The sequence below is a fragment of the Phasianus colchicus genome, chromosome 10 (genome assembly GCF_987193195.1).
Source record: "Phasianus colchicus chromosome 10, bPhaCol1.hap1.1, whole genome shotgun sequence".
Lineage (NCBI taxonomy): Eukaryota > Metazoa > Chordata > Aves > Galliformes > Phasianidae > Phasianus > Phasianus colchicus.
The window spans coordinates 4,353,529-4,380,117 of record NC_143445.1 but is presented as its reverse complement, the minus strand read 5'-3'; the positions used below and the strand labels follow the sequence as shown (position 1 = coordinate 4,380,117).

Here is a 26,589-nt window from a genome sequence, read left to right as displayed (position 1 = left end):
CAAACAAACCCTTAAGACCAATGTGGTATTAAGATGCAGCCGTTCTTTAATATAGCACTGGATGCACAACGGGATCCTTCTACCTAATCATAGAATCACCAAGGTTGGAAAAGACCTCCAAGATCATCCAGTCTACCTATGACCAATATTTCCCATTAAACCATGTCCCTCAGTACAACATGTTTCTTGTACACCTCCAGGGACAGTGACTCAACCACCTCCCTGGGCAACCCATTCCAGAGCATAACCATTCTTTCTGAGAATAAATTTTTCCTATCATCCAACCTGAATCTTACCTGGTGCAACTTGAGGCCATTCCCTTTAGCCTTACTGCTAGTTATGAGGAAGAAGAGGCCAACCTCCATCTCACCACAACCTCAAATCAGGGAGTTGTAGGGAGCAATAAGGTCTCTTCTGAGCCTCCTCTTCTCTGGAATGAACCATCCCACTTCCCTCAGCCTCTCCTTATAAGACTTGTGCTCCAGACCCTTCACCATGCACCCTAACAGAACAACAGCACATCCCTTATAATACATTTGGGTACATTTGGGTACAGTACCTCTGTGTGCTTGGAGAGAGGTCTCCAGCACACATGAGACCTCAACCACCTTTCCCATTCACTCACGTTTTTGTTAGTTAACAATCTCTCTTTTGGCAGGCTAGACAGACATGCTGATTTTCAAGGTGCTCCTAAAAGACAATATTAGCCACACCACCAACAGACGATCCTTGTGGAACTCGGGATGTTCTATGATTTTATATACTCATACAGAACGTTCCATATCAAGTTCTAAAGTTTCCCCTCTACCTGTTCCACACCAAGTGGAAGAACCTCACTGTACCAAGTGGTTGACTTTTAAAGGCCAGGAGCTATAAGAGAGATCATAGATACATAAAAATATCCCCAAATAAGCTAGCTTTCCACAGCAAGCTATTTAGGTTAAACTAAACCCCACTCTATGGATTAAGCCAACACGCTGCAACCTACAGCTCCGTCGGTGCTTGGAGCCCATCCCTGGACCTTGTGCATCCCCAGGGGCAGGGCACCACCAGCCCCCCGGGAACCCGTGCCAGGGCTTCACTACCCTTATTGCACGAGACTTTTTCCTTATATCCAACCTAAATCTCCCCTCTTTTAGTTTGAAACCCTTTCCCCCTGTCCTATCACAACAGACCCCGCTAATGAGCCTGTCCCCTTCCTTCCCTTCAAGGAAAGAATGGATGTGGTGTTGAGGGACATGGTTTAGTGGGAGCTATTGGTAATAGGTGAACGGTTGGACTGGATGATCTTTTAGGTCTTTTCCAACCTTGGTGATTCTATGATTGATTCTATGATTCCCACAGCCTCCCTTTAGCTAGAGACAGGCTGCTCCCAGATCTGCCTGGAGCTCTTTTCCCTCAGGAGAACCCCTCCCCGCTTCTCAGCGTCCGGCAGAGACTCCAGCAGGACCAGCCCTCCTGATGTACGGTTTATATTCAAACACACTGACAGCGACCCAGCGGGGTGCCGTGCCGTGCCCCGTTCCGCCCCGCCCCGCCCGGGCAGGCTGCTCTGCTGGCCGGGCGCTGAGCAGAGTGACAGGGAGAGCGGCAGCGCTCGGCATGGCGCAGTACGCGAGGGGCGCCGCGGCCGTGGCCGTCATCCGGCTCCGCAACCCGCCGGTCAACGCGCTGAGGTAACGGCGGCGCCGCCCGCCATTTTGTAAGGCGGGAACGGCACGGCTGGGGCTCCGCTCGATTAGCGGCTCTGAGGGCTTTCCTCTGAGGGCACGAGGGGGTGCGGCCGTGGCACTGCGCTTGTCAGTTCGGGTGGCTCCGAGGCTTAGAGCTTAGATATCGCTTTGCCATAACCGCGCTGAGCTCCTTCGTGATTTGTGCTCCTTGGTATAATGTCTAGAGGGTTTTTTTCCCCTCGGGAGAAATGCCAGGTTCGTGGCTGTGTGCTTTCTGCCATCTCCCTTGGAATCTCTCGTCAAACTCGGCACATTCCTTGTCACTTACGCCGTGAAGTAGCTCACAGTGTTAGCTCAGCTCTTCTATTCCTCAGTTCCTGTGCAGTTTAGTTTGCAGGTGGAAATCGGCTTTCCCTCCACGGTTTGCTGCTTCTCACGTTGGCAGATAGCTGTGCTTCCAAGTGCGCACAGGGGTTGGGGCAAAGGGCTGTGCGAGCAGAGGGCACGGCTCGGCAGGACGCACCGGCAGCCAGCCGCGGTGTCAGAATGCAGGCTGCGCACGTGCCTTTAGAAGCGATGCAGGCATTGACCTCCCAGTGCTACACCTGATGAAGAAGGTGATCTCAGACCAGCTGGGGACAGGCAGCCAAGCAGAACCCCTGAAGTTGTGGTTTTCCATCTTTCAGAAGGGATACACACGTGTTGTTTGGTTTGTGTAATTTGCTTTGTAAGCAGCCATGCTGTAAGAGTGACCGTAGCACTCGTTCCATTTGTTCTCATAAGGCAAAACGTCCACTGCAGTCACACACAGCTCCTAAAGCAGAAAGTTTGTTAAAAAGAAGCTGAGGGGCATGTATGAGCATGAACAGGAAACACAAGCTGCTGCCCTTACTGTGACAAGTTGCATTGCTCCAGCTGCCTGCAATCACTCCTTCACTGCAATGTTTGAGAGCACAGAAAGACCCTTTTTATGTATTTGGATAATTGGAATGAGAAAGCAAATTAGGAGTAACTTGACATGCAGCGGACGTGTAGGACTCCTAGAATGTCTCTTGGATCTCCTCTGGCCAAGAGCAGGCTTGGAACACAGGCAGGCTGTGTCCAGTTTTCTGTCCCTGCCATGGAAGTCAGCAAGCGCTCCAGCACACTGCTGTGACCTGGATCTGGTTCTCACAGCCTTGCTGTGCTGTGCTGCTGCTTGTGGGGCTGGACTGAGCAGCCTTGGGGCTGAGCACCCACCTGGTTCTTGGAGCTGCTTTCAGCCAGTCTAGCTCTCTGCATCTGCTCCTTGCGCAATTGCAAAGCATGAGTGAGGACAGGAATCTGCACAGCGTGGGTTTAAATCAGTTAAGGTGCTGTGAAACTTCAGCTTGCAACATAGGAGGCAGCAGGACAGGTAGATGAGATCAGTCTAACAGCTGGCTGGCTGAGGCAGCGAACACAGCACATATGCAGCTGGAGTCTGGTGCAGGCTCTTCGACTCACCTGTAGCCAGTAACAGAAGGAAAGTCTGGATGTTATGGGCTTCTAATTTATCTCCTGATTTACGAAGAATTGCTGAATTTGCAAGGAGCAAGTGTGACAGCTACACAGAGCTCAGCTTTAACCAGGCTTGCACCATTTGTTTAGCAATTGGAGTAAAACCTAGTTTAGCAGGATCAACAGTTGTTTCGTAACGGCAGCTTTGAGCTGAGACCTGGCTATAGCTATGGAAGGTAGAGGGCGCTATGATCCTTGCGTGTACTTTCTGCTCCTGCGTATTTTAGTTACTCGTCTGTAGGGGAGCAGGCTTGTGATTGCTGTTTGAGATGTCTGTCTGTGTAGGTGATAGCAGGCAGAGAAAGTTACAGACAGGGGCCGTGTCCCGCAGTCCTGACAATTTAATTTCACAGCAGGCACAGATGCTTTTTAAAAGGCTGATGTGCTTTTCCTGCTCTGCTGTGCTCCAGCCTCACCTCTCTCTCCCCATTAGACGTGATGCTCAGCACCATTAGCCCAGCTCCCTTGCCATCGCACCAGCCATTAGCACTTCAGAAGTCACTGGTGGGTAGGAATTTGCTTTTTGCTGTCTGACAGCATCTGCTGCTGTGCAAGTACCTCCTAGGCAGTGCTTTCCTGAGGAATATATGCTGACTTGTGAGGCTGGCAGCAAATTTGGTTCCCACACAGACTCTCTTCAAGCTAATCCATCTCTCCACCAACAGAGCTGGCGTGTACCAAACATATTTTTGTTTTTTTTTCTCCTGGTTTACAGAGGTTTAACTTCCAGAGGCCTGCAGTCCTAATCATCTGTGAGACCACAGCTTAGAGAGGAGGCACTTGGATGTGCAAGGAACTGGAAGTTTGGGGGACAGACAGACAAAACTAACAAGAGAAAGGATCAGCTATAGCCTGTGAGCAGAGGTGGGCTGCTGGCACTGCGTGGCTCCATGGCACACTCAGGAAAAAAGGTTTTAAGAAGTGGAAAGCTTACTCAGATGTGAATAAGAAAGCCTGTAAAACATGACAGGGGAGATGTAAGCTGGAAATTAAGAGGATTAAAAATATAAAGAATGCATTGCAAAGCACGCTAAAAACAAAAGGGGGAAAAAGCAGGGGAAAAAAAAAAACACCAAAAAACAAATCTCTGTCAGTTACAGTTCAGGAAAGGGATCTTTACCACTGATAGATTTTTGAGATCACCAGCTCAGTGTGTTTGGACAGCCCAAAGAACCTATAAAATGCTGGGTGTCACCAGCACACATGCTGAGAACAGAAGAGAGGGCACCATTCCTCTATGATAAAAAAAAAACTATAGGACTTCTGAAGTACTGCCTGTAGTTCTGGACTGTGCTTTTGCAGAAGGACACAGGGACAATCTGGAAGGGGGCAACCAAAACTGAGAGGCAAGAGCAGTGCATTAAGAAAGCATGCTGAGGGGTCGAGAGTCACCAGGTTGGAGGGGAAAGGCTGTAGGAGAATAAGGGCAAAGTTTATGAAATTCTAAAGAAGGTAAATAAATTGGAGGTCTATTTCTGATTACAAAATCCTGCAGTAGCTGATCTAGGGGCATTTGATTACACTGGTAGATTGTTTTTAAAGAGATCATACAAAGCTTGATGCCACAGGAGCCTGTGGAGGCAGATGGGTTGGCAGGATCAAAGATTAGACAAATTCATGAGCAGCAGATCTGTAAGGGATGCTAAATGAGTGTATGTAGATACATACCAGACCATCCCTCATGCAGTGACTGTGGATGTGAATGTTGGGGGAAATACAAAGGGGAGGGACCAGACCTGCACGATGCACATAAGCATTTCCTATTGTTAGATTGCAGCCTGGCCGAGATAATTTCCAGGATTTCCTTAAGCTACTTTCCTTTATCTTTAAATTTGTGTTTACAAATCCTTGAAAAAAAAGAAAAAGAAAAATTTTAAAGCCTTGTTACAAACCCAGCACATCATTGCCATGATGGGTAGAGTTTTGTGCAAGGGAGAAATAACCTGGTGTGGTCAGCCCCAAGAATAGCCTGTCCTGGGATAGCACACTTACCCACCCAGCATGCTGCTGAGATACATAGCACTGAGGTACTTCGTCAGGATGACTTTCCTTGCAGTCAGAACAGTATACATGGCAGAACTGACTTCATGGAATTAAGTGCTGATTGGAATGCATCCAGTGAATTTCTCATTGTTACTGTTAAATGAATGATACTGTCGCACTGTAATGAAATACTTATGCAAATGAGAGTGACTTTTTGTCTCTTTCATGCTCTAGCTGTTTGAAGTTGTGATGCTCTTGAGTATTTTTACAATTTTACTGTCGTTCATTTTACTGTTATTTCCTTCATGGAAAATGATGTCTTTTAGTATCAGCTACAGTGTGTGCGTTGCATGCCACGCAGCTCACACTGGGCTGTGACATGTCCTGGGGCAGGCACATTGCTCCAGAGCAGGACAACAGGAAGCTTCCAGAAGTCCAGGTGGTGATTTCTCCTGTTCATCCCACAAGAAATTCACCCTGGAAGAAAGCTGTATAAAGGGAAAAGAAATATTTTTGCAAGTAGTCACATAGCAAAACCAATTATGTGGTATTAATACAGATAACATGGGCAGCTTGGATGACAAATTTTTCTTTTGGCAGGAGGGTGTTGCTGTAAGTGCTATGACACTAAGGGCTTATAAATAATTTCCTATGAAAAATCCAGAACCTTTTCATCTGGAACAGACTCCTTCTATTGGTATTTTGCAACTGCTGATCACACAGCTACTGTAAGCACAGAACCATTGGATTGCTTCCTGTGACAGAATTGTTGTTTTTTTTCTACACAATATTTTCAAATCAATAACTTCATATCTGTTCAAAATCCTGTTGCATACTTTTTTTCTCCTCTTGGCACAGATCAGCAGTGATTGGCTTGTTGGATTTTGGCACTATCTTTGAAGTAAGAGGGAGGCTAATGAATGTTCAGCAGAGAGGTGGTGGCAGAAGATGAACTGGAGGACAGACTTACTGGATTCACTGCTTATTTTCACTGAGCCACTTTGTGTTGGTGGACAAGTGATATAGTTGGTTGTTAGCCACTGAGTCTCTAATTTATTTCAGTTTGACAGTTCTCCAGGCATTAGAGGATGGACTGAAAAGAGCAGACGCAGATCCTTCAGTGAAAGCTGTTACAATCTGTGGCGAAAATGGGAAGTTCAGTGCAGGTAAGACATTCCTTCAAACAGTATGAGAAAAAGAGGAAGAACTCTGCCCATGTAGCACTAACAACAAAATGCCACCAATTCTGATGTGGCTGAAAATAGCTGCAAAACAATGGACATTTCCCTACTGTCCCAGTCTGATGTGGACACATCACAGATTGGATGGTTCAGGCAAGAAACATGCTAGTAGATTCATGCTGAAACTGGGGACAACTTCTAATCTTCCTATCTTCCTGATATGCTGTGTCTCCTTGCTTTCCATGATGTTGTATAAAATCTCAGGACCAAAAATTAGCCAATTATATAGAACCATCCTTGGATGGGGCAGTTGTAAGAGATTTCCAGTTGTAGAGATCTGTGAAACTCCAAATTTCTGTGGAGTTTGACATTCCCTGTAAGAAGCAATTCAACTTCTCCAGACTTAACTTTTTTATTTTTTTAAATAAACATCTTTGCAAATTACTGTATTAACTGCATGATCATTACAGTTACGTATCTTCTATTTTGCCATCTTCTTAGTACTCTGAATATGCTTAAGGAGCCTGGGTTTCTTGCAGCTGTTCTCAAGAGGTCACTGCCTGTTAACATGCCAGCAGCATGTTCTGTCAGACCTCAGTCATCAGCAAGTGGTGACGTTTAATGGCACCAAGGGAGGAGTTGTTCCACTCACTGCCTCCTCCACTAATTCCTTTTCATCTTTGTGCTTCCACAGGTGCTGATATTCGAGGATTTTCTTCTCCAAAGAAACAGGGTCTTGGCTTGGGCCCCATAGTTTCTCTCATTGAAAGGAGCGAGAAGCCTGTTGTGGCTGCCATTGAAGGCATTGCTCTGGGAGGAGGCCTGGAGGTGGCACTTGGCTGTCACTATCGTATCGCACACATGCAGGTAACACAGTGAACTAGAGAAGTTGGTGGGAGCATCTGGAACCTGTGGCCATGTACAGAGTGGGAGGCTGCTCCTGAAGAGCAGTTGAACAGAAGCTGAGCAGTGTGTCTTTCCTAATTAGAAACTTCAGAATCTGAGTGTTAATTTGCACTCAGTCTCAGTAGTCGTTATCAGAATCGTGTAGCTGGCTCACGCAGCATGACTTTCTTATTTTTCTCCCCAGCCACAGAAATTTAGCATTTCTTTCTGCTAGTGGCCTAATTTCAGTAGGTAGTTGAAACTCAGCTAGCACAGAGCGCTTACAATTTGATTCCTCATGGGCTGTTTCCTCAGGGTGCACTCTAACCAACAGACAGCTTCCCCTCCTCCACATTTAGGTCTTTCAAAATAATCTTTTTTTATTTCTCTCAAATACCTTCCTTCAGGATTGCCCAACTGTCTTTTAGCAGCACCTTATCTCCTTACAGAGACTCTTCCCTGACAGGAGTATCTCCTCACATTTTCAGAGTGAATCACTCACACCTGACAGTGTGGGCTGCTATAACACAATGAAGAGGCACTTTATATACCCTGCACACGACCTAAGATAGGTGCCCAAAGTAGAGGTCTTAAAATGTCTCCACATCTCTTAAGAGCTCAATTAGAAACGTACAATATAAAATTAAAAAAAAAAAAACAAAACATGCTGAATAAATTTTTAAGTGAAGATAGGAGCTGTCACTGGCTTCTTTACCATAACTCTAGTAAATCTCAAGTGCACCAAGAAGCACCTAAGCATTTTTGAAGGACAGTTAGTGAAGAGTTCAGTATGTGTTTTCCTGCAATGAATTTCTCATAAATAGGGAGACAGCAGGTCAGAGACACTGACAACTGTTTGCCCTCTTGAGCTGTGCAGCTGGAAGCATTGTTTTGTACATGTTGTGGTCTCCATCAATCTCCAGCATAGTGCTCCTACCCATACATCCACTGATGGATGATACCTCTTCTGCTCCTGTACATAAGTTCTTGAAAAAGTCAAGTGGGCTTCTGAGTTAAACATCTTATACAGAAAAAAAAAAGCAGTGTATGATCAAAGAATATTAAGATAGTATATAATCAAGGAATATTGTATAATCAAATAATATTAAGATGTTATAATAATGAAATAAACAAGAGAGTTAGGCAAAGCAAGACAAAGAGAATAGATAGGATGCTTACCCATATTGTGAGCTTGCTCTGGAAACTCCAATGGAGTGGATCTTCAGAAGAGAGATCCTTCCCCACTAGTAGTCAGCTCTTAAATGGGTCTAGGAGAGGTGGAGCTAGGCTCCACCCCTTCCTGCAGCACAGGTGAATTGCTTTCACCTGTGCTCCCCTGGCTGACACTCACCTCAGGTGATTAATCAGAGGTTCAGGCCATGACTCAGCAGTTCCCATACAAGCAGAAATTAGGATTTTGTGTAATAGTTCTTCGAGGATTCCTAAAGAATCAGTACATGAATCAGGTCTAATTGTCTTTGTTCTGCTCAGCTCCTAATTATTGATCTTGTTAATCAGGTTTGTTGTTGAATTTGACTTTGGTTTAGGCACGGATGGGTTTACCAGAAGTCACAATTGGGTTGCTTCCAGGTGCTGAAGGCACTCAGCGGCTCCCCAGACTGATTGGGGTTCCTGCTGCCCTGGATATAATTACTACAGGTAAAGTACTGTGCCATGCTCCATATATAAGGATGACAGCAAGTCATGCCATTGCTTTTGTCTAATGAATCATAATGTTTGTTTGGACATAGCTGCACGAGTTGAAATTCAGCTTGATTCCTCTAAGGATTCACTAGGAAAGGGACACGTGCCCTTCTGAGGCATATAGTTAGTTATGCACTTGATACTTGAGGCCAGCTACACATAAGTCATTTGATCAGATTGAAAAAGACTGAAATCACGTGTAATGCCCCAGCTGTAGTTACCTTATTTCTCTTTTCATCGTAGGAAGACACATTTCTGCAACTGAAGCACTGAAGCTGGGCTTGGTTGATGAAGTTGTGGAAGAGAATACAGTTGAAGCAGCAATCCGTTTGGCAAACGAGTTGATTGGTAAGGAAAGAAATTGTAGCAATGCCAAGAAATAATTGGTGTGGCTGAAGAGAATTAGAACAAAACCCATTAGCTTGTTCCAGTCTTCACGTTCCATTTGTTGGGTTTTGGCATCCACATGAACTAGAATGAACAGCAGAGTTTGTTTTCTGTTGAGTGAAAGTGAAAAAACTCAGATGCTGGAGAGCTGCAGAAATTTTAAGTGAAGAGAAAAAAAAATACAGAGTCCTCATGCTTCTGTAATTTTATATCCATGCTTTTCTGGACTACTGCACTTAACTGATTTTAGAGAGTTGCGCTCTTTCTATACAGAGTTTTGGATGACAGCTGGCATTTGTGTAGTCTGGTTGCACCATCAATAACGGCTAATTGAAAATAACGTTCTCCCTCCCTCTAGTGGAGGGACTGGCACATCCTCAGCCAAACTCAGTCATTTGTGAGTAACTGTTACCCTTTAGCTGCTTCATGAGAAAATGGACTACAGAGATGGGGGAGACGTGCAGAGAGATTTCTCCACCTTAGAAGTAATGAAATCAAATTCACAGGATTTAGCACAGAAAGAGGATCATTCACAGACCAGCCTAAAAAATATCACCTTGAGAGAAAACAGAACATTTTCCCACCAACTTTGAGATGGACCATTGTCTCCAGACAGAATTAGATGTGGAATCCTTTCAGAAGATGCACGCAAGGAAGGAGGAAAACAACAACAACTCAACACTACCACCCATCTTCTCTGCTCACTTGGTCTTTACAGGCAGTGCTTTTCCAAACTGGAGTGCTCCTGCAACAATTTCCACTACAAACAAGAACAGTTTTCCTTCTCTGTAAGAGTACTTCTCTCACTGTAGAAGCTGAAGCAGCCTCAGCTTTGTCCTGGATGACAATGCATTATATTTTTAACATATCTCAGTGAATGCACTATTCTTCAAAATTAGTATCATAGCTGCGATGTGGGATTTACCAGATAAGTGCAAAAGGGTGTTCTTTGTCTGGGTCTTCTGTAACACTCATCCTTCTCGTTGTGTTCATGCTACATTCTTCATTTTTAGTGCAGAACTGTTGATATAAGCAATCCTTTTCTTTCCCCATATCTAATTAGACTGTTTAAATATAAAACTTTAGAAAGGTAGGTAACATACTTCCATACTGCTTAAGAAAAGCTGAGGCACTCCCTGATCTTGTCTGTTTTGAATGATAATTCACTGCTACTTTCCTAGACAAATTAACCCAAAGTTTTCCGTTTAATGTACTCTCTGGGTTATGAATGACATCTTGTGTAAGATCTACACCAATATGATGGCAGAGGCAGCATATCATCAAATGAATAACAGATACATTGCTAGATGTAGCAAACTGGCAAGCATCCTGGTTTTCAACAAATGCTATGTGAAACTGGGTGAATTTTAGACATTTGTAAGCTTATTTCTTCTGTGATGGCATGGTGCAGCAAATGAGAATTGCAAAATCAGCTCGACTTTAGATGAGAACCTCAGGAATGAATCCCTGAATGCACTATGCCTCAGTGTAACTTGCTTTCTGGAGCTTACATCCATGTTCTGGAGCTTCACTTCCATAGGAAAGTGCCACTAGCAAGAAGGGTTGAGAACTGCATAAGCATACAAAGATCTTATCTGGATATCCAGCAAGTAACCTGTCTGTTCCAGTACTGCTCATTACTTGTAGTAGCTTTTCTGTTTCTTGCACCAGTGACAAATGAATAGTACTACTGAAGGTATTTCACATCACACTATATACCAGCTCCAACAGAACTTCCAATAAACATGCTTTCAGACTTCCTCCAAATGCTCTACTGGCAGTATATTCTTTAGCAGTGAAAGCACTGGAGGCACAGTTCACCTTTGTGTCTCTCCTACTTGGATAATTCATCTTTAAACTTTACAGAACATCACGAGAAGTTTTGACACTCCATTTAGTCTCTGGTGACAGAATGAGGTACCCAGAGTCCACATGTTCTTCTTGAGTCATTTCTGATGTTGGCCTTTGCATAACCTTAAAATCTTCTGCCGTACAAGAGCAAACCAACACTTTCAGTTCTGTACCTCAATCACTAACTTGGGGCTGCAGAAGAGATATGACAGTCTTGTGTAGCTGGCCTGGTTTTTGTTCACAGTGAGTTATGCTTTCAGTGAACATGTTTCAGGCAACCTTAAAGACAGAAGTGGAATTATATAATGTAACAAGTGCACTTTGTATGGAGTGCAGCATTTTATTTCGGAGGGTTTCTGTTGTTTTTTAAAATTGAGGTTAACAACTGCTGGCTTCTTACAGAACAGTTTGGTTAAGTAACTCATTGTCACCGCTGGAATTTTTGCTTTTAGCTAGGAAGAGCTGTACTGCAGGATCCAGCTCAAGGAGCTAATTAAGATAATTCCTCTGAAGCTTTCTCAGTGCTGCAGCTGTGGCACCTCACAGCAAGAAACCAGCCTCAAATGAGTGGCTGTATGGAAGCAGGGATCTTTGTTTCTATATGTAGGTGACAGAGCTACCTTTACGGCAGTTATGCTTGGACAGCATCTCCATCCATAAATTTTTATGGATAATATCTTAAGAACGAGCACCTTCTGAACAGCTCTGAATTAATGCCTGTAGGAGTACACACAAAGGCAATTAAGATCTCTTATTTTTAGGCAAGAATAGACTCAGAAGTGAGTGTGTTCCCTTCCTTCAGAAGAAATGGCCTCTTCAGGCAAAAGAAAGCATTTTCACCTCTGAAAGAGAAACGGATAGGAGCTACATCCTTGGAGACAAGAAGAGTGTTCTTTCATTAAACCTGTTTGATAATCACTGTACTAATTCAAAGCTGCATTGCATAATTTGTCCACCTGATGGCATCACAAAATTGAAAAATTGCTGTAATTGTTTGCAGCTTATACTGCCCACTTCTGCTGGCCTTCCCAGGCTGGAGGAGAAAATGGCAGCTGATCCTCTGCATGGCTGACTTCTTCAGAGCTCCCCTTTTATAATCATCTCTTCTTCCTTTATCTTCTTCGGGGCACAAGAGTATCCATGGTTTGCATCAAAGAGCCAAGCAACATCAGTTCAATTTAGATTAGTTCAGACCCCACAGGTATTGAACTCCACGTGGAAAGAGGATTATGAGTTTGACTGTAGACCAACAGCAATAACTGTGTGGGATGCAGGTATTTCTTCTGAGGCTCATGAAACCCACAGGAGTAACATTACTGTTCATGTAGTAATTGCATGCCTTAAATGAAGACTGCTGGAGAAAAGCTTTCATTTACAGTTGTAAGGACCTTTATTCTATCTCTGGGAAGATGTACACTATATGGGTATTTGAATCTCTCTTCAGGGCTTATCATTCTGGCTAATATCTTCCATAGACAGAAGGTCTAATAAAGTGCTCCTTTGAGACAACCAGAGTATAATAATAAAATCTGATAGGAGCCATACTTGTTTCTAACTGACGTGAAACTGCTGCTAGCCTGAGAAGCATGGGACCACTTTCAGCTTCACTTCCTAGACATGCAAAGCAGTTCGCTGCAGTAAACTGGTTGTTGGGCTAACTCGCCTCTTGTATCTGAAGTCCAGTAATATCCCTAGAGTTCACCACTCTGGAATACTTTTTTTTTTTTTCTTTAAATAGCACAATTTTTGATACTGCAGGCTTACCGTTCCTTTTTGTGATAGAGGTTTTATGGATTTGATCCATCCTTCCTGCTACCTGGACTACAAACTCTAATGAAAACAAAGTAGATCTGTGCTAGATTTTGTATATAGATACCACTTTTTCCTGTACCTTGATATCTGATGTTGTTCATCATGCTCCTGCTTCTTTGATTTCAAAAAAAAAAAAACAAGCTGTAGGTATTTTGCACAAGTTTAGACTCACATCGTTCTTTCCTGTTCATAAAGAACTACATGGAGGTACTACAGAAATACTTCATTAAATAAGAGTTTTAATACAGGATCCTGAAGACAGTAACTATCTCATGTTCTCCCTCAATGTTTCTACTTACAAATACTGCTTCACCTGAAGACCATGCTTAAAGGCTCTCAGTAGTCTCATCGCCACATCAGATGTGTGTGAAGTCTCTCGATCTGCTCAGTTTTCAGTGGCCTTCCAGCCATCAGATGTGCTTTCTGGGACAAACCCAACATTTCCTTTTCAGAAAAGATCAACCTGACTGGATAAAGAGCATCCTCATGTTAAAAGCATGCATTTTGGGAAGACAAGGGGTTCAAAAATAAACATCGTCCTTACTAAAATCCTGCAGTACTGACAGCAAATTAGGTTGGATCTGCCAATGGGGAAACATTTTCAGTTTACTTTACAAGGAGAGTTACTTAGTGTTAATCTTTCTGTCTGTTCTACAGAAGCCTTAATTAAAAAGTCTGAACTCTGAAGACAGTTGTTTCAAGAAATCAGTACTATCTCATCATGTTTGTTTGACTTAAGAGACCTAGAGACAGGCTGTGTTCTTCAGGCAACTACAATTGTGGTACTGCTATTATTCCCATTTTTCCTGTGTATGCTGGGGCACCAGATTTCCTGCTCCTGGGTCTTCTGCTGACGCACTGGCTTTTTAAGAGGAAGAGAAAGGAGAGCTGGATACAATATGCCACTTTTGAAAGAATTATGCTCCTATGGCAGAGCTTGTAACAGGAGCCAGAGCAATGAGGCTACATGCCAGAGAGCTTCTCAGCTCTGGGCTCCCATCACAATGGGCCCACCTACCATCCTGCTTTGTTGGTGATCCTGGACACCTCAGGGAATAGTGCTGCAGCACTCAGCACCATAACATTGCCTCACTGTTAGATAAGAACCTGGATGTGGCTATAACTTTTTTATGCAGTTTTGGAATATTGAGGAGATACATCCTGAATTTCCAATCTTGTTCCACCATGGTTTTTACTGAGACAAGCTGCCATTAAGAATACAAGAAATAGCCTGAATACAGATAGATCATAGATCTCCCAGCAGGCACTGAGGCTTATAATTCTGAAAAGGACAGAGAGGATTTCAGTGTCTGAAATGTAACTAACTTCTCTCAATTAAAAATCCTTTCTAGGTATTACCATAGCAACCTCTGCCTGTAATGAGGCTCGTGTATTTGTGTGACTGCTTGATTCACCCCTTGCTGACACAGAAGCATGAACTCTTCCTTGTTATTCATTTGCTCCCCAACTCACGCTGTGTGAGCCATCCTCTTGGCTAGTCCCACAGGGAACAGAGGGAATCCTGCTGTCAGGGAAAAATTAAAATCAGAGTGTATTTCCCAGTCATTCATATAAATGCCTGGGTCAGGACCCTGACTAGAATGCATCTGGCTAACAATGAGTACTAAGCAGTACTGAGGGAAAACTCCAGTATTGAAGCTTATAGAAAAAATAGCCTTATGAATGTGACAGTTGGGACTGTGGAATTAGAACTGAAGAAGTCAAGCCACTCTTTAGCTGAGAAAAGGAGAGAATTATGTCTTTGAAATTGAAATCTTAGTTCACTGAATTCTGGGAAGAAGGATCTTGAAAAATTGCCATTGTCAGGGCAAACAAAGCTGAAGGGAAATGCCAGACACTTTAATATTAGACCCAGATCATTGTGCTATGCAAGCCCCTAGTAGTTCAGTAGACTTAGAAGGAGGAGGAACAAGAATAGAACTGCATTATACCTTCTATGTAGGAACAGGTGAAAACCCATAGTCCTCCAGGAGATGTGGATGTTTTGTTCTCTAACTTCCATTTTTCTACCCACAGGCCAGCCCTTGGGACACCGCAGGCTCAGCCTGAAGCCAGTCCCCAAATTGCCCAACATGGAAGAGTTTCTCACCGAGGCTCTTGTGAAGGTGAAGAAACGGGCCCAAGGGTGCCTGGCACCAGAGCTGTGCTTCCAAGCAATCAAAGCTGCCACAGAGCAGCCATTTGCAGATGGAGTCCGGAAGGAGAGAGAGCTGTTTAACATCCTGCTGACTTCAGGCCAGGCCAAAGCACTGCAGTATGCTTTCTTTGCAGAGAGAGCAGTGGAGAAGTGGACAACACCCAGTGGAGCTTCATGGAAAAGTGCTTCCCCTCAGCCCATCCGCAAAGCAGCTGTGATAGGTAAGGGAGGAAAAGCCATTTTGTTTCCTGAACAGTTAACAGCAGAGCCCCTTTCAGGGAGTAAGATGATGCTTTACTCATGGCAGAAAGGCTAAGTAGAATTCACAGGACACACGTATTTGAGGCCCATGGGTGCCATAAAAGGAGAAGTCACACTGTATCAGTAAGCTCAGAGAATTAAATGGTAAGTTACGTGCTACTATTGCTACTTAATCCCACCTGTTTCTTAAGAAGAACAGTGTCCTCTCAATTCAGAGTGAGCTTCATCTATGGACCACATGTATTCTGTTCCCTTGGAAGAACTGTTGCGTTGAGTCCTAGCTTTATGCCATGTTGTAAGCAGGTTTGCTTAAAATTCTCCTCCTTTCAGTCTAGTTCTGTAGTGCAAGTGTAGTGTGTATAGAGCCACTCAGGGATATATTAAAACAAAAATGTTTTGACAGCTGTATTTTTAAGAAGATTTCATCTCACTGGGATCCACTCTTGCCATTTTGTAGCCCAGCAAGATAATGCCTTCATTAATTTTTTATGAGAGCAATTTAAATAAAACCTTTGATGCACTGCTGAGATTTATAAAAAAAAAAAAGGTGTGTTTCAGCTCTGCCTGTTGATAGTAGCACTCAAAAAATGGTTAGACAAGTAATGGAGCACTTGGAAAACATCCATTCTGTTTCAGAGGAAGCTCACCAAACCAACAATGATCTGTCCTGGGTTTTTCCTCAGGCCTCCTATGCTCTGAAATACAAGCTCTCTGGAAACTCATTTCAGGCCACACTTTCTTTTAGTTCTCTTGAAAGTTCCCTTCTTCTCATTAGCTTCCCTAAGTGAATCCATGCTGTATTTGTAATGACAGTGTTTTTTTAAATTTTGGTCCATAAGCCTTGTGAGGAAGATCTGTGACCTTTGTGTCATTCAGACATGAATTATTGCTAAACTATTGCATAGGTGCATGCAATCCCAAAGAGGACAGTCCTGCAGTATGTTCTTTGGCAGAAAGAGCTTATGCTAAAGTCTTGTAGGAATGATCAGGTGACTAGAATCAACATTAGAACAAACATTCTTTGTTATGTACTGATTAATCATGCTACAATAAATAGCACAGTAGAAAAACCCTAATAGCAGTAATAAATAGCCAGAAGGGCCATTCAGAACATCTGATCAGCTTAATTTGGTGCTGTAACTAAGCAGCAAGATCTGGCTTCTCCCCAAGGGATGGAGCGGAGGGCAGTAATGCATCACAGAGCCACAGTTTGGAAGGGTCCTTTAGAAGTCATCCTGTCCAACACTCATGCTCAAACAGGGCCACCTAGCACCAGTTTCCCAGGACAATGACAAGAGAGCTACTCAGTACCTTCACAACCTCTTTAAATTTGTGTAAATTTAAGTTTTAAATTTCACCCTCACAATAAAAGCAGCAGTACTTGATGTTCAGATGGAGCCTCCCATGTTTCAGTTTCTGCCCGTTGCCTCTCACCTCATCACTAGGTACCACTGACAAGAGCCCAATTTCTTCTTTACACATTGTCCTCAGGTTTTTTTATGTACAGTGAGATTCTGCCTTGCCATACCCATTGGGTTTTCTCTTCTCTAGGCTGAAAGAGCCCCAGCTCTCTTAGCCTTTCCACATAGTTACACCAGTTCCTTCATCATTTTGTGGCCCATTACTGGCCACCAAAGCTGTGCTTCCAAGCAATCAAAGCTGCCACAGAGCAGCCATTTGGGCACCCTGTGGCCCATTACTGGGCTCTTTCCAGTAATTCCATGTTTCTCTCATACTGGGGAGTCCAGAACTGTACACAGTACTCCAGTTGTGACCTCACCAGTGCTGAGCAGAAGGGACAGATCCCTCCCACAGCCTGCTAGCATCACTTCTCTTCATGCCACCCTCTGTACTAATGATTTTTTTTTTTTTTTTTTTTTTTTACAGCAAAGACCAATTGCAGGTCACAGTCAATTTGGCATCCATGTTGACACATGATTGGGATCCCAAATCCTTTTCTAGAAGGCTGCTTTGCAGCCAATTAGCCCCCAGAATATTCTGGGGCATCAAATTATTCCTCTCCAGGTGTATTACTTTGCATTTCCCCTTGCTTGAGCTTCATGATGTTCCTGCCAACTCATTTCTCCCTCTGGATGGCAGCACAACCCTCTGGTGTATCATTTAGTTACAGTACCTGAGCAAGGCAGTCAGGGCAGGCACACAAGTCACAGTCAGAATCTACTAGACATCCAGATGATAGAGCAAAACAGATACAATGAAGCAAGTGCAAAGTAAACTTAGGAAGCCAGTCAGCAGGTTGAGGTCTGGGTCAATAGTGGCTGTGGCCAGAGGCAAACATTCTGCTGTTGTAGCTCAGGAAAGGGATACAGGTCCACAGCTGAGCTTGATGTGTGTTCTGAGGCCCAAAGGCAGTAGACATGGGATAGAGGTTTGAGATGTAGCTGGTCAAGGCCATTAAAACTTATGAATGCACTCAAGGCCCTGACACCTGCCCAAACTCTTAATTTCTTCTCTAAATCACTTCTTCTATCAATACAGCTCCCATAACTAACTATTATGGCTCAATTTATTTGTACTAAGTGTAGACTTCATGCTTGATATAATAAGCAGCATCTATTTTAGAGACTATTGATCACCTCTTTTTAATTCTCAATTGTATGCCATGCTAAATGTCATTGCTTTCCATCACTTACTTTTTTTCTGTCACCCTGCTGAACTTTTTCCAGCAGAAGAATTTCCCTCAATCTGGCTGTATGGTATGAAATAGAGGCATATAGCTGCCTCTGACCAGTTGCAGATAACCCAAGAGAAGTATTAGCTTCTCAAAAATAAAGAATAGCTTACCCCATTCTGAAGACAAGGGCAAAACTCCCAGAAGGAAGCAGCCTCCAAGCAAAGATGTTTTTCCTCATGGCTGCCAGCCCTTAAATGAGGTTCTGGTCACATAAATGAATTGCTTGCACCTGTACTCCCAGTGCTGGCCCACCCCTTAACCAGGTGCTCAGTCACCAGTTCAGGCTGTGACCTAGCAGTTCACTTGCCTTGAATGCATGAAATAAAAGCCTTTTGGAGATGGGTATGGAACATGCCAACGTAATTACATTTTCTTCTCTCAGGCTCACATAACAAGAAGTCATTCTCCAGCCAGTACCTTGCTGTGCAGTGTGTCATAGTTCCACATTCTTGATCTTTAGCACATTCTTGTAGTGCCAAAAATTAAAAATTTAGGGATGATTTTTGAGGAACTGACACCTTTTAAAATAAGGCTGACTCATCCTTTTAAAGTATTGAGTCTCAGTAGGTTACCCAGGGTCTCTATTTTCATTGAAGAGAGGAAGTCACTCAGAGCAGGATTTTTGCATTCATTTGCAACCCTCATTTTCCAATAGGCAGTGCTGTTTCCCACACTAAAGCCCTTGCACTGTGCTGGTTCTTCTGCCTATTATCACTGCAAAATGAGAAGCCACTGATTAGACCACTGTGACTTCTTCCTTCTTCAGTGCCTTTTCTGTCAGCACGGAGGACCTTTAGGGGATGGAAGCAGTGTCATGGATGCTGGGGAAGCCCTGCCTTGTGGCCTCAGTGTCAATCTAATGTTAGCAGGACTTGTTAGAGGGAACTGGCACCAAGTCTTAATGTATACTCAACATCAGGGATTATGTGTCATTTTAGCAGGCGCACTTGATAGATGGCATTGCTGACGACTTGGCAACTGTTCCTTTGAATCCTGGCCTCCCATCAGCTGCCTTTAACTGCATTTTGCTCACTGAATAACTGATAAGCAGGTAGCACCCAGCTGTGTGGGTTCCCACCTGCTCTTGGCCGAGCTGTGCTAGGCTGACTTTAGCCTACCTTACTTGCTTCTGCTTCTGGACTCTTGGCATCCATCTCTTTCCACTTACTCTCATTCCTTGTCACCCAGAAAAAGAATTCATCTCTATCCCTTCTGCAGTCTTTCCATCTCTCCTTGCTTGCTTTGAGCATCACATTAATTCTGCTTGAAGTTAATACCCAGAAACAAAGAAGCAGCTCCAGTCAGAATCAGTCCACCACCACCAATTGCTCATTGTTATTTTTAACATGGGAAATGAGATCATCTTTGCATGTTCTTACCAATCTATAAAGTATTGTTTCCAATTCCTGTCATTTTAAAGTTCAAATACTCATTATAGTTCAGATTATTTTCCACTGATACGTGTTTCTCTGGCATGTGTGACTCTACATAAGTTTATACGTATTTTGAGTTCATTTTGAAACTTGTTTTTAAAATCCTTCAATTAATTTTGCACAATCATTCATATTCTCAGTACCTCATGTGATAGATCAGTAATTAACAAGAGCTATTCAATCAGCTTTCCCAACAAACCAATTTGCCATATCCGCGTTTGGCCTTAACTTTTGTGAGTTTAAGCATAGCTTTATGTCTGTGTCAAATCTACAGTGCACAGTGAAAGACCAGAGGCAAAAGGGGTAGGCACTATTATTTTCCTGAAGTGGATTTCAGTTTTGAAATGCTTTGGGCATTCCTGATACAACTCTGAAAACAATTCCTTGAGTGAAAAACAAGTATTAGGATGGGTTTTTTTGTTGTTTTTTTTTTGTTTGTTTGTTTGTTTTTGTAACAATTTGGGGACATTAAGAGCCCTATTGAGGAAGAAAATGAAATATACAGTAGAAGTCCTGGAGTAGTTCTGTCTATTAGCCATGCAATCTGAATGGAGCATGCAACATTTCCCTTTCTCTTTCTCCTTCTAAACATGCAAGACCCAATGATTCCCCACCATTTTTTACTGCTCTAACATATTTTTCCCCATGATCATGAATCTCTATAAAATTGAAAGGGAAGTCCTCAGAAATGCTTCTTTCCCTGCTAAATAGCCAGATATCTCTTAGGCTTTATAGCCCAATTTTAGAAAATATTTCCAGGGGAGTCATGCTGTGCAAGCTCTAATGTAACAAAACCCTTGGGGCTTTCATTACTCTCTCTGCCAGCTTCATTAAACATCATTTCATACAGGCCACTGAAGAGTTATGTAGTAAGTTGAGAGACAGCTTTTCTAGGTCAGAAACAAGCTTGGCAAGCTCGTGTCTTGTCTATAAGCCTACTCCTGTGGCCTAGAAAGTGCAGGACTACAGGCATGTATGCCTGTCTGTCAAGGGATGATGAAAACCTAGGTGGGAATAGTACATGTTAACAAAAGCATACAGCTGAATCAGCTACTGCCACCAGAATGGAAAGCTGGAAAACCACTGCTCATGGAAGAGTTTTGATTTAGGAAGAAACAGCGTGTTCACATTGTGAAAGAACTGCTGAGATTTCAGTCATGAAACTGAAGCCGAGAGGAAGGGGAGTTACTAATGCCCAGAATGTGGGTCTTTTTAATAGAGGTTGGAAATTCTAAGGAGAAACCCCAGGTGCCCCCCCTGGAAAGGAATAAATGAATTGAGGAAACCATGAAGAACCAAATGCAGAACTGCAAGCCCTTCACTATGTTGTCTAAAGAGAGCCCTGGAGATGGGGCTGGGCTTGGGTATATGTGAGGTGGTGAGAGACACTGCCACACTGAGAAGAAAGCAGTCTTTGTAGCTCAACAAAGACAGGGAGAAAGTTGGCTCTAGCACTCTGCTGCCACATCCACGCCTCTGAGAACAAAGCAAAGTGGGAGGAAGTATTTGTGTTTGTTTGCTTTTCAGTCAGCAAACCACAGACAATTAAATATTAAGAAATGATTCATGTGATATGACTTTTATTTTCAAATTAATTTTTAGCAGTGTCTGATAATGAGGTAACGGATCTAATTTCCCATAAAGGAACTTCAGCATTTACTTGGGAATGAAATTGTTTATGAGCAAGCTTCCAGATAGTGGTATCTATAAGAGCTATGTTCTTAAAGCTAAGCAGGGAATGTTCTATAAGAACTGTGTTCTTAAAGCTAAGCAGGGAATGTTTGAAATGCCTTCTGTGTACAAAAGTTTAGCATGGACAAAACTGAAACAAGGGTGTGTGGCTTGCAGGAAGAATACACTACCTCATTTGACCTTCATTGTTGGAAGTTGTTTAACTGATGACATAATTTCAGCTCTTCTCTGTAAAGCTGCTTTAGACAAAAATTTTAATCCCTTTGTTTCAGTTTATTTGTTTAGCTGAATTTAATTTGTAAACCAAGGATTAAAAAAAAAATCATTTTTACAGAATTATAACAAACCTGGCCTGTGCGTAGTTGTTCCTTTATTTAGGATATTAATAATCCTCCCATTTGAATGCTTTGCACTTTTAAAGCTGGTAGAATTGTGCTGGCTTTCTCACTAGTTTGCAATAGCTCCATCCACAAAGCCTCCATCATGGGAGAACAGAATAAGTAGCGTGAGCTGGGTATCATAGGAAAGTGTAAGCATGCAGCTTCACTTAATGTAACAGAGGGCAGAGCCAAGGGAAGGGCTCAAAAGGAGGGAAAGTATCAAGGCAGTAATCTCAGCAATGTTATTTCTTAGGGTATGAGCTGGTCATAGCACGTTTGTGGATCTCAGAGGAAAAAAAATACAGCTTAAATGGATGATCGGTTGTGGGGATTCTGGACAAGAGTATGGTTGCTCAAGGAAGGCTGTATCTTTAGTAATCCTCAAAAGTTAGGAATGGCCCTTATCAGAGGACTTGGATTGCCCCCAGTTGGCAGAGATGAACAATATGAAGTGTGAACAGCGAGCAAAAGGCTGCTGTTGTTCCAGGGTAAGAACAATGTTAGTTCCATGCCTGAACTGGTGATAAGAGATATAGGAGACATGAAAGTCACTATGAGATTCTTCTGAGATGCTTTAAAGAAAGAGCAGCTGAATTTGTGTTCACATGAAAGATTACGCAATGAAGTGCAGAGTGAGACAAACAGGAAGCTTGCAAGGAAGAGGAAGAAACCAATTGTCTGAGCTTTCCTGGTGTCAAAATATCTGTGTGGGATGTCTTTGTTTGCAGAGATGTTCATCTATGAATGCCCATGAGGGTAGCAAAAGGACCAGAGAGGCACTGGTATCTCAGGGTGAAGCTGCCAGAAACAGGGTTGACCTCCTGTCTTCACTCTCCAAGTTCTAACTATTAAGTGATGCTGGTTTCCATAGGGATAAAACTTTGCAAGGACAAGACATGAATCACGTGGTCCACATGCACCAGTGTGAATCCCATTGGTATTTTGTAATCTTGAGAAGACACCAGTTTGCCTTTATGCTATTTCTCTTCAGACTTTTATGCTCCCTTAAAGAGAGACTTCACCTTCCTTTTTCTGAGTCTTCAGTTCTTTCTTTCTGCCTGTGCATTTTGCTTAAGCTTCCACTTTTTATCTTCGAGATACCAAAGGAAGTGCTGCTGTCAAATGACTGATTGTAACATTTTCTATTCATAGTTTCTGATTCTATCTCACTTTTATCTCCAGGGCTGGGAACAATGGGCCGAGGCATTGTGACTTCTCTGGTTAAGGCCAAGATACCTGTGGTAGCCCTGGAGCAGGATCTGGAGTATCTGAACACAGGAAGAAAAGCCGTGATGCTCCTTTTGGAACGTGAGGCTATGAAAATGGAGCAGGGTGCCCAAACCCTGGATTTCCATAACCCTGCACGACTCCAGTTCACTGTGGACTTTGATGTTTTGCGGGATGTAGATCTAGTTATTGAAGCTGTGTTTGAGAACATGGCACTAAAGAAGGAAATATTCAACAAGCTATCGAAAATCTGCAAGCCGGAGGCTTTTCTGTGTACAAACACATCAGCCCTGAATATCGATGAAATAGCTTCTGTCACCAGCCGCCCACAGCAGGTCATTGGCACGCACTTCTTCTCCCCTGCTCATGTGATGAGGCTGTTAGAAATAATCTATGGCCGTCACACATCCCCCACCACCATTGCCACAGCCATGCAGCTAGCCAAAGTGATGAAGAAAGTTGGAGTGGTGGTAGGGAACTGTTTTGGGTTTGTTGGGAACCGAATGATGTTTCCGTATTTACAACAGGCAATTTTCCTCTTAGAGGAAGGAAGCAGACCAGAAGACGTAGATCAGGTTCTTGAAGATTTTGGGTTTAAGATAGGGCCTTTCCGAATGTCTGATCTTGCTGGGCTGGATGTGGGCTGGAGGTCTCGAAAGGACCAGGGCCTCACTGGCCCCTCAGTGGCTCCAGGAACACCCGCCCGCCAGCGGCATGGCTATCGCTACAGCCCGCTGCCTGACCTTCTGTGTGAGAAAGGCAGGTTTGGCCAGAAGACTGGAAAAGGCTGGTATCAGTACGAGAAGGCTGGGGGTAGGACAGCCAAACCAGACTCATGGATTCACAGCTTTCTGTCTGAGTACAGGGACACCCATCAAATCAAAACTCGCTTTATAGACCAGGAGGAAATCCTGGAGCGTTGCTTGTTTACTCTTATCAATGAAGGATTTGACATCCTGGCTGAGGGAATAGCGTCAGGCCCAGAACATCTTGATGTAGTTTATATCAATGGTTATGGATGGCCGAAGCACAGGGGTGGCCCCATGTTCTACGCTTCCACTGTTGGGCTCCCTAACATTCTGGCTAAGCTGCAGAAATACTCTGAGATCCACCCTGATGTTCCCCAGCTACGTCCCAGTGCCTTTCTGAAAAAGTTGGTGGCTATGGGGAACCCTCCTCTCAATGACTGGATGTCCTACCTACACAGGCAGAGCAACAAGCTGTGATTTCACTGATACCTGCTATAGAAATTCCTTGGAGGCTGATCTCATGAAACAGCTGCTGTAATTGCACTATCTTTTCCAATCAAAAACAAAGTGCTATAGGCTTATAAACAATGTCAGGTACCTTCCTAGGTGAGATTGATCTCTGTCCCACCTTGCTGCAGGCAGCCACTGCCATCACCCACCCTTCCCTCTTGCCACCTGCCTCACCCACCTTCTTTGCACATTGCTGCGTACAGATGCATTTCATTCTCCTCTGTACTTAGGTCTTCAGAGCGGTGCATCTCTCCCAGTCTTTCTTTGATGAAGGGACAGAGCAGCACCTGGCCCTCAAAGCAAATCACAGTGGGAGGTGAGAGCAAGATGGTCACAATTCACCCAAGACCAGCTGGACCTTCCAGATCCTGGCCTAAGTCTGTTTTCCAGTTTGTTCAGACCTTCCTTCTCCCTGCAGTGCAATGTCCTGTACCCCAGATTACTTGGCAGTCCCAAATGCAGCCAGTTGGAGCCTGCTCCCTTCACACTGCTAGGGAAGAGTTGGCACATTTCAGAGGCAAATTCAAAGGAATTGGTGAGAGCAGCTTTGGAGAGAGAGCAAGGGGCAGGGCTGGTACTGTCACCTGCTCCCTGCTGCAGAAGAAAATTCTAATAAGTGACACAAAAGCCACACATGCATCAACCTTACTAACCTGCACTGTGCTGTTGGCTCATGACTGGCATTCTGCATCTAGACTCCATCCTCCTTTATCATCCACCTGGCTTTGTCCAGGCAGAAACATCTTCTGGCATCTCTAAGAGTGGATTTGCACTGCTGTCACTCCCCCTATCTTGCCTGCCTGTGGCTACCTAATTGATCTAATTGACCAGACTGAAACCTGGCCTGGCACTTACCAGGTTTTCCCTTGCTGAGAGAGCAGGGCTCAAGAGCTGGGCAAGCAGACTTCCAGCAGAGAGTAGAGCAGGAGTGAGCCAGACCTCTTCCATGCTTTGGACAAAGTCACCTATTGCTCGTGACTAGGTTGGTGTTCTCAGGAAGATTAACACTGAATGTCTGATTGTTGCTTTCTATTTTAATAAAACCATTTTGATTATCTAATGACAGATTATTGGGTAGCATACAGGATAGCAGAAGATGGAAAATGTGTTTGTTCTTTATACCTCCGTAGCTTCTTTATGTGGCAGAACTCACTACACTGTCTGTTTATGAAGGAGTTCATGTTGGAAGTGGTTGCATGCTTGTTTTTCTAAACATAGCTTCTTTTTTTCACTTCTGCCCTTCTGTGGACGAGAGTGCAAAGCTGGGGTCATGAAACCCTCCAGAAGCCAGAACCTATTTCCTTGTTCAGGGGAGGATTTTCCTCCGGGACCAGCAAAACTGCTGCAGTTCTCCCCCCATCACTTGCATGTCACAGCTGAGTGCAATCCAGCATTTGCTCAAAGGTGAAGCACTGCTTCCACGCGAGCGGGCTCCGCGTGACGTGTTACACAACAGCACTGCTGCTGCTGGCGGCTGTCACGTCACTCAGCAGGACAGCTCTGGACACGCCGTGCTGTACACTCTCCTGGGCCTCCTGCCATGGGGTTCACCCGTATCGGAGATGGGTTGGAGAAGGACATTCCCCTTGCAGCGGGAGTGGGGTGAGGAGGGGTGGGGATGCCCTTTGTCTGCCTCAGAGATGGTAGTTTCTGGATATCAAGCCCCCACCAACATCAAACTTGTGGCCAAAACATCTCACCTAAGTGCTTTTGTACATCTGACGTGCCCAGCCCCCTTCTCATCTCCCCTCAAGGAAATTACTGAGAACAGGGGCCGTTCGCACTAATAATGACTACCGACAGAAGTTCATTTGTGCATTCCTATTGACCAAAGCAGCGCAGCATTGATTGCCATGTTCCAGCCAGCAAAGTGAAACTGCCAGTGCTCAGGGTGAGCTGCGGCTCTGAGGGCAGGCACCAGGATCCTGCAGTCGGCAGGAGCACGTGAGAGTCCTGGGCCCTCCTGCTCCTCTGCGGGAGGGTGAGAGCATGTCTGGAAGGAAGCACAGCCAGAGCCCCAGCACCACGACCTGAGCTTTAACCCCTTGGAATGGGGTTCATTTTCCCTGCTGTCTTTTTAAACTACCTGACTATTTTCATTCAGTGAGAAAATACGTATTGAAAATGTTTTCCAGGTGAAACTGTTCTTGCTAATGAGTATCAGGGAGTACAGAAGTGTCCCAGGCTCTGCTTGCTTGTCACACATCTGACCCAGATCAGCGTGAGCTGAGACTGCAGGTATCCAGCACTGATACCCACACTGCGAGCCAGCTCTAGTCCATCCCTCATCTTTGGGCTCTCCTTCTTTCACATGTGATGTCTGGCTGCAGATCCCATACTTATTGCACAGCACTGTTGAGGATATTCTGTTTCAGCCCTCCAAGTACCCCATTCTCTCACATGCAGCTGGAGAATTGTTAGATGTCTTTAATTAAGCCAGTGAACTCTACCAGTACAGCAGATGCCTCC

At 44.0% G+C, this 26,589-nt stretch overlaps 1 protein-coding gene across 1 annotated transcript; it reads left to right on the top strand.

Annotated features, from left to right (window-relative positions):
* The first annotated feature begins 1,453 nt into the window (after positions 1–1,453).
* EHHADH (enoyl-CoA hydratase and 3-hydroxyacyl CoA dehydrogenase) lies at positions 1,454–25,206 on the top strand. The gene is made up of 7 exons (XM_031596572.2): positions 1,454–1,676; positions 6,258–6,361; positions 7,071–7,243; positions 8,809–8,920; positions 9,209–9,313; positions 15,053–15,394; positions 22,817–25,206. Exons 1-7 carry the CDS (start codon positions 1,462–1,464, stop codon positions 24,085–24,087), a joined length of 2,322 nt encoding a protein of 773 aa, XP_031452432.2. The 5' UTR covers positions 1,454–1,461; the 3' UTR covers positions 24,088–25,206.
* The last annotated feature ends 1,383 nt before the right edge of the window (positions 25,207–26,589 follow it).

Coding starts and splice junctions, on each gene's coding strand:
- EHHADH (XM_031596572.2), top strand. CDS start 1,462: ATGTACGGTTTATATTCAAACACACTGACAGCGACCCAGCGGGGTGCC. Junction 6,362..7,070: donor AAATGGGAAGTTCAGTGCAG/GTAAGACATTCC, acceptor GTGCTTCCACAG/GTGCTGATATTCGAGGATTT. Junction 15,395..22,816: donor CCGCAAAGCAGCTGTGATAG/GTAAGGGAGGAA, acceptor TTTTATCTCCAG/GGCTGGGAACAATGGGCCGA.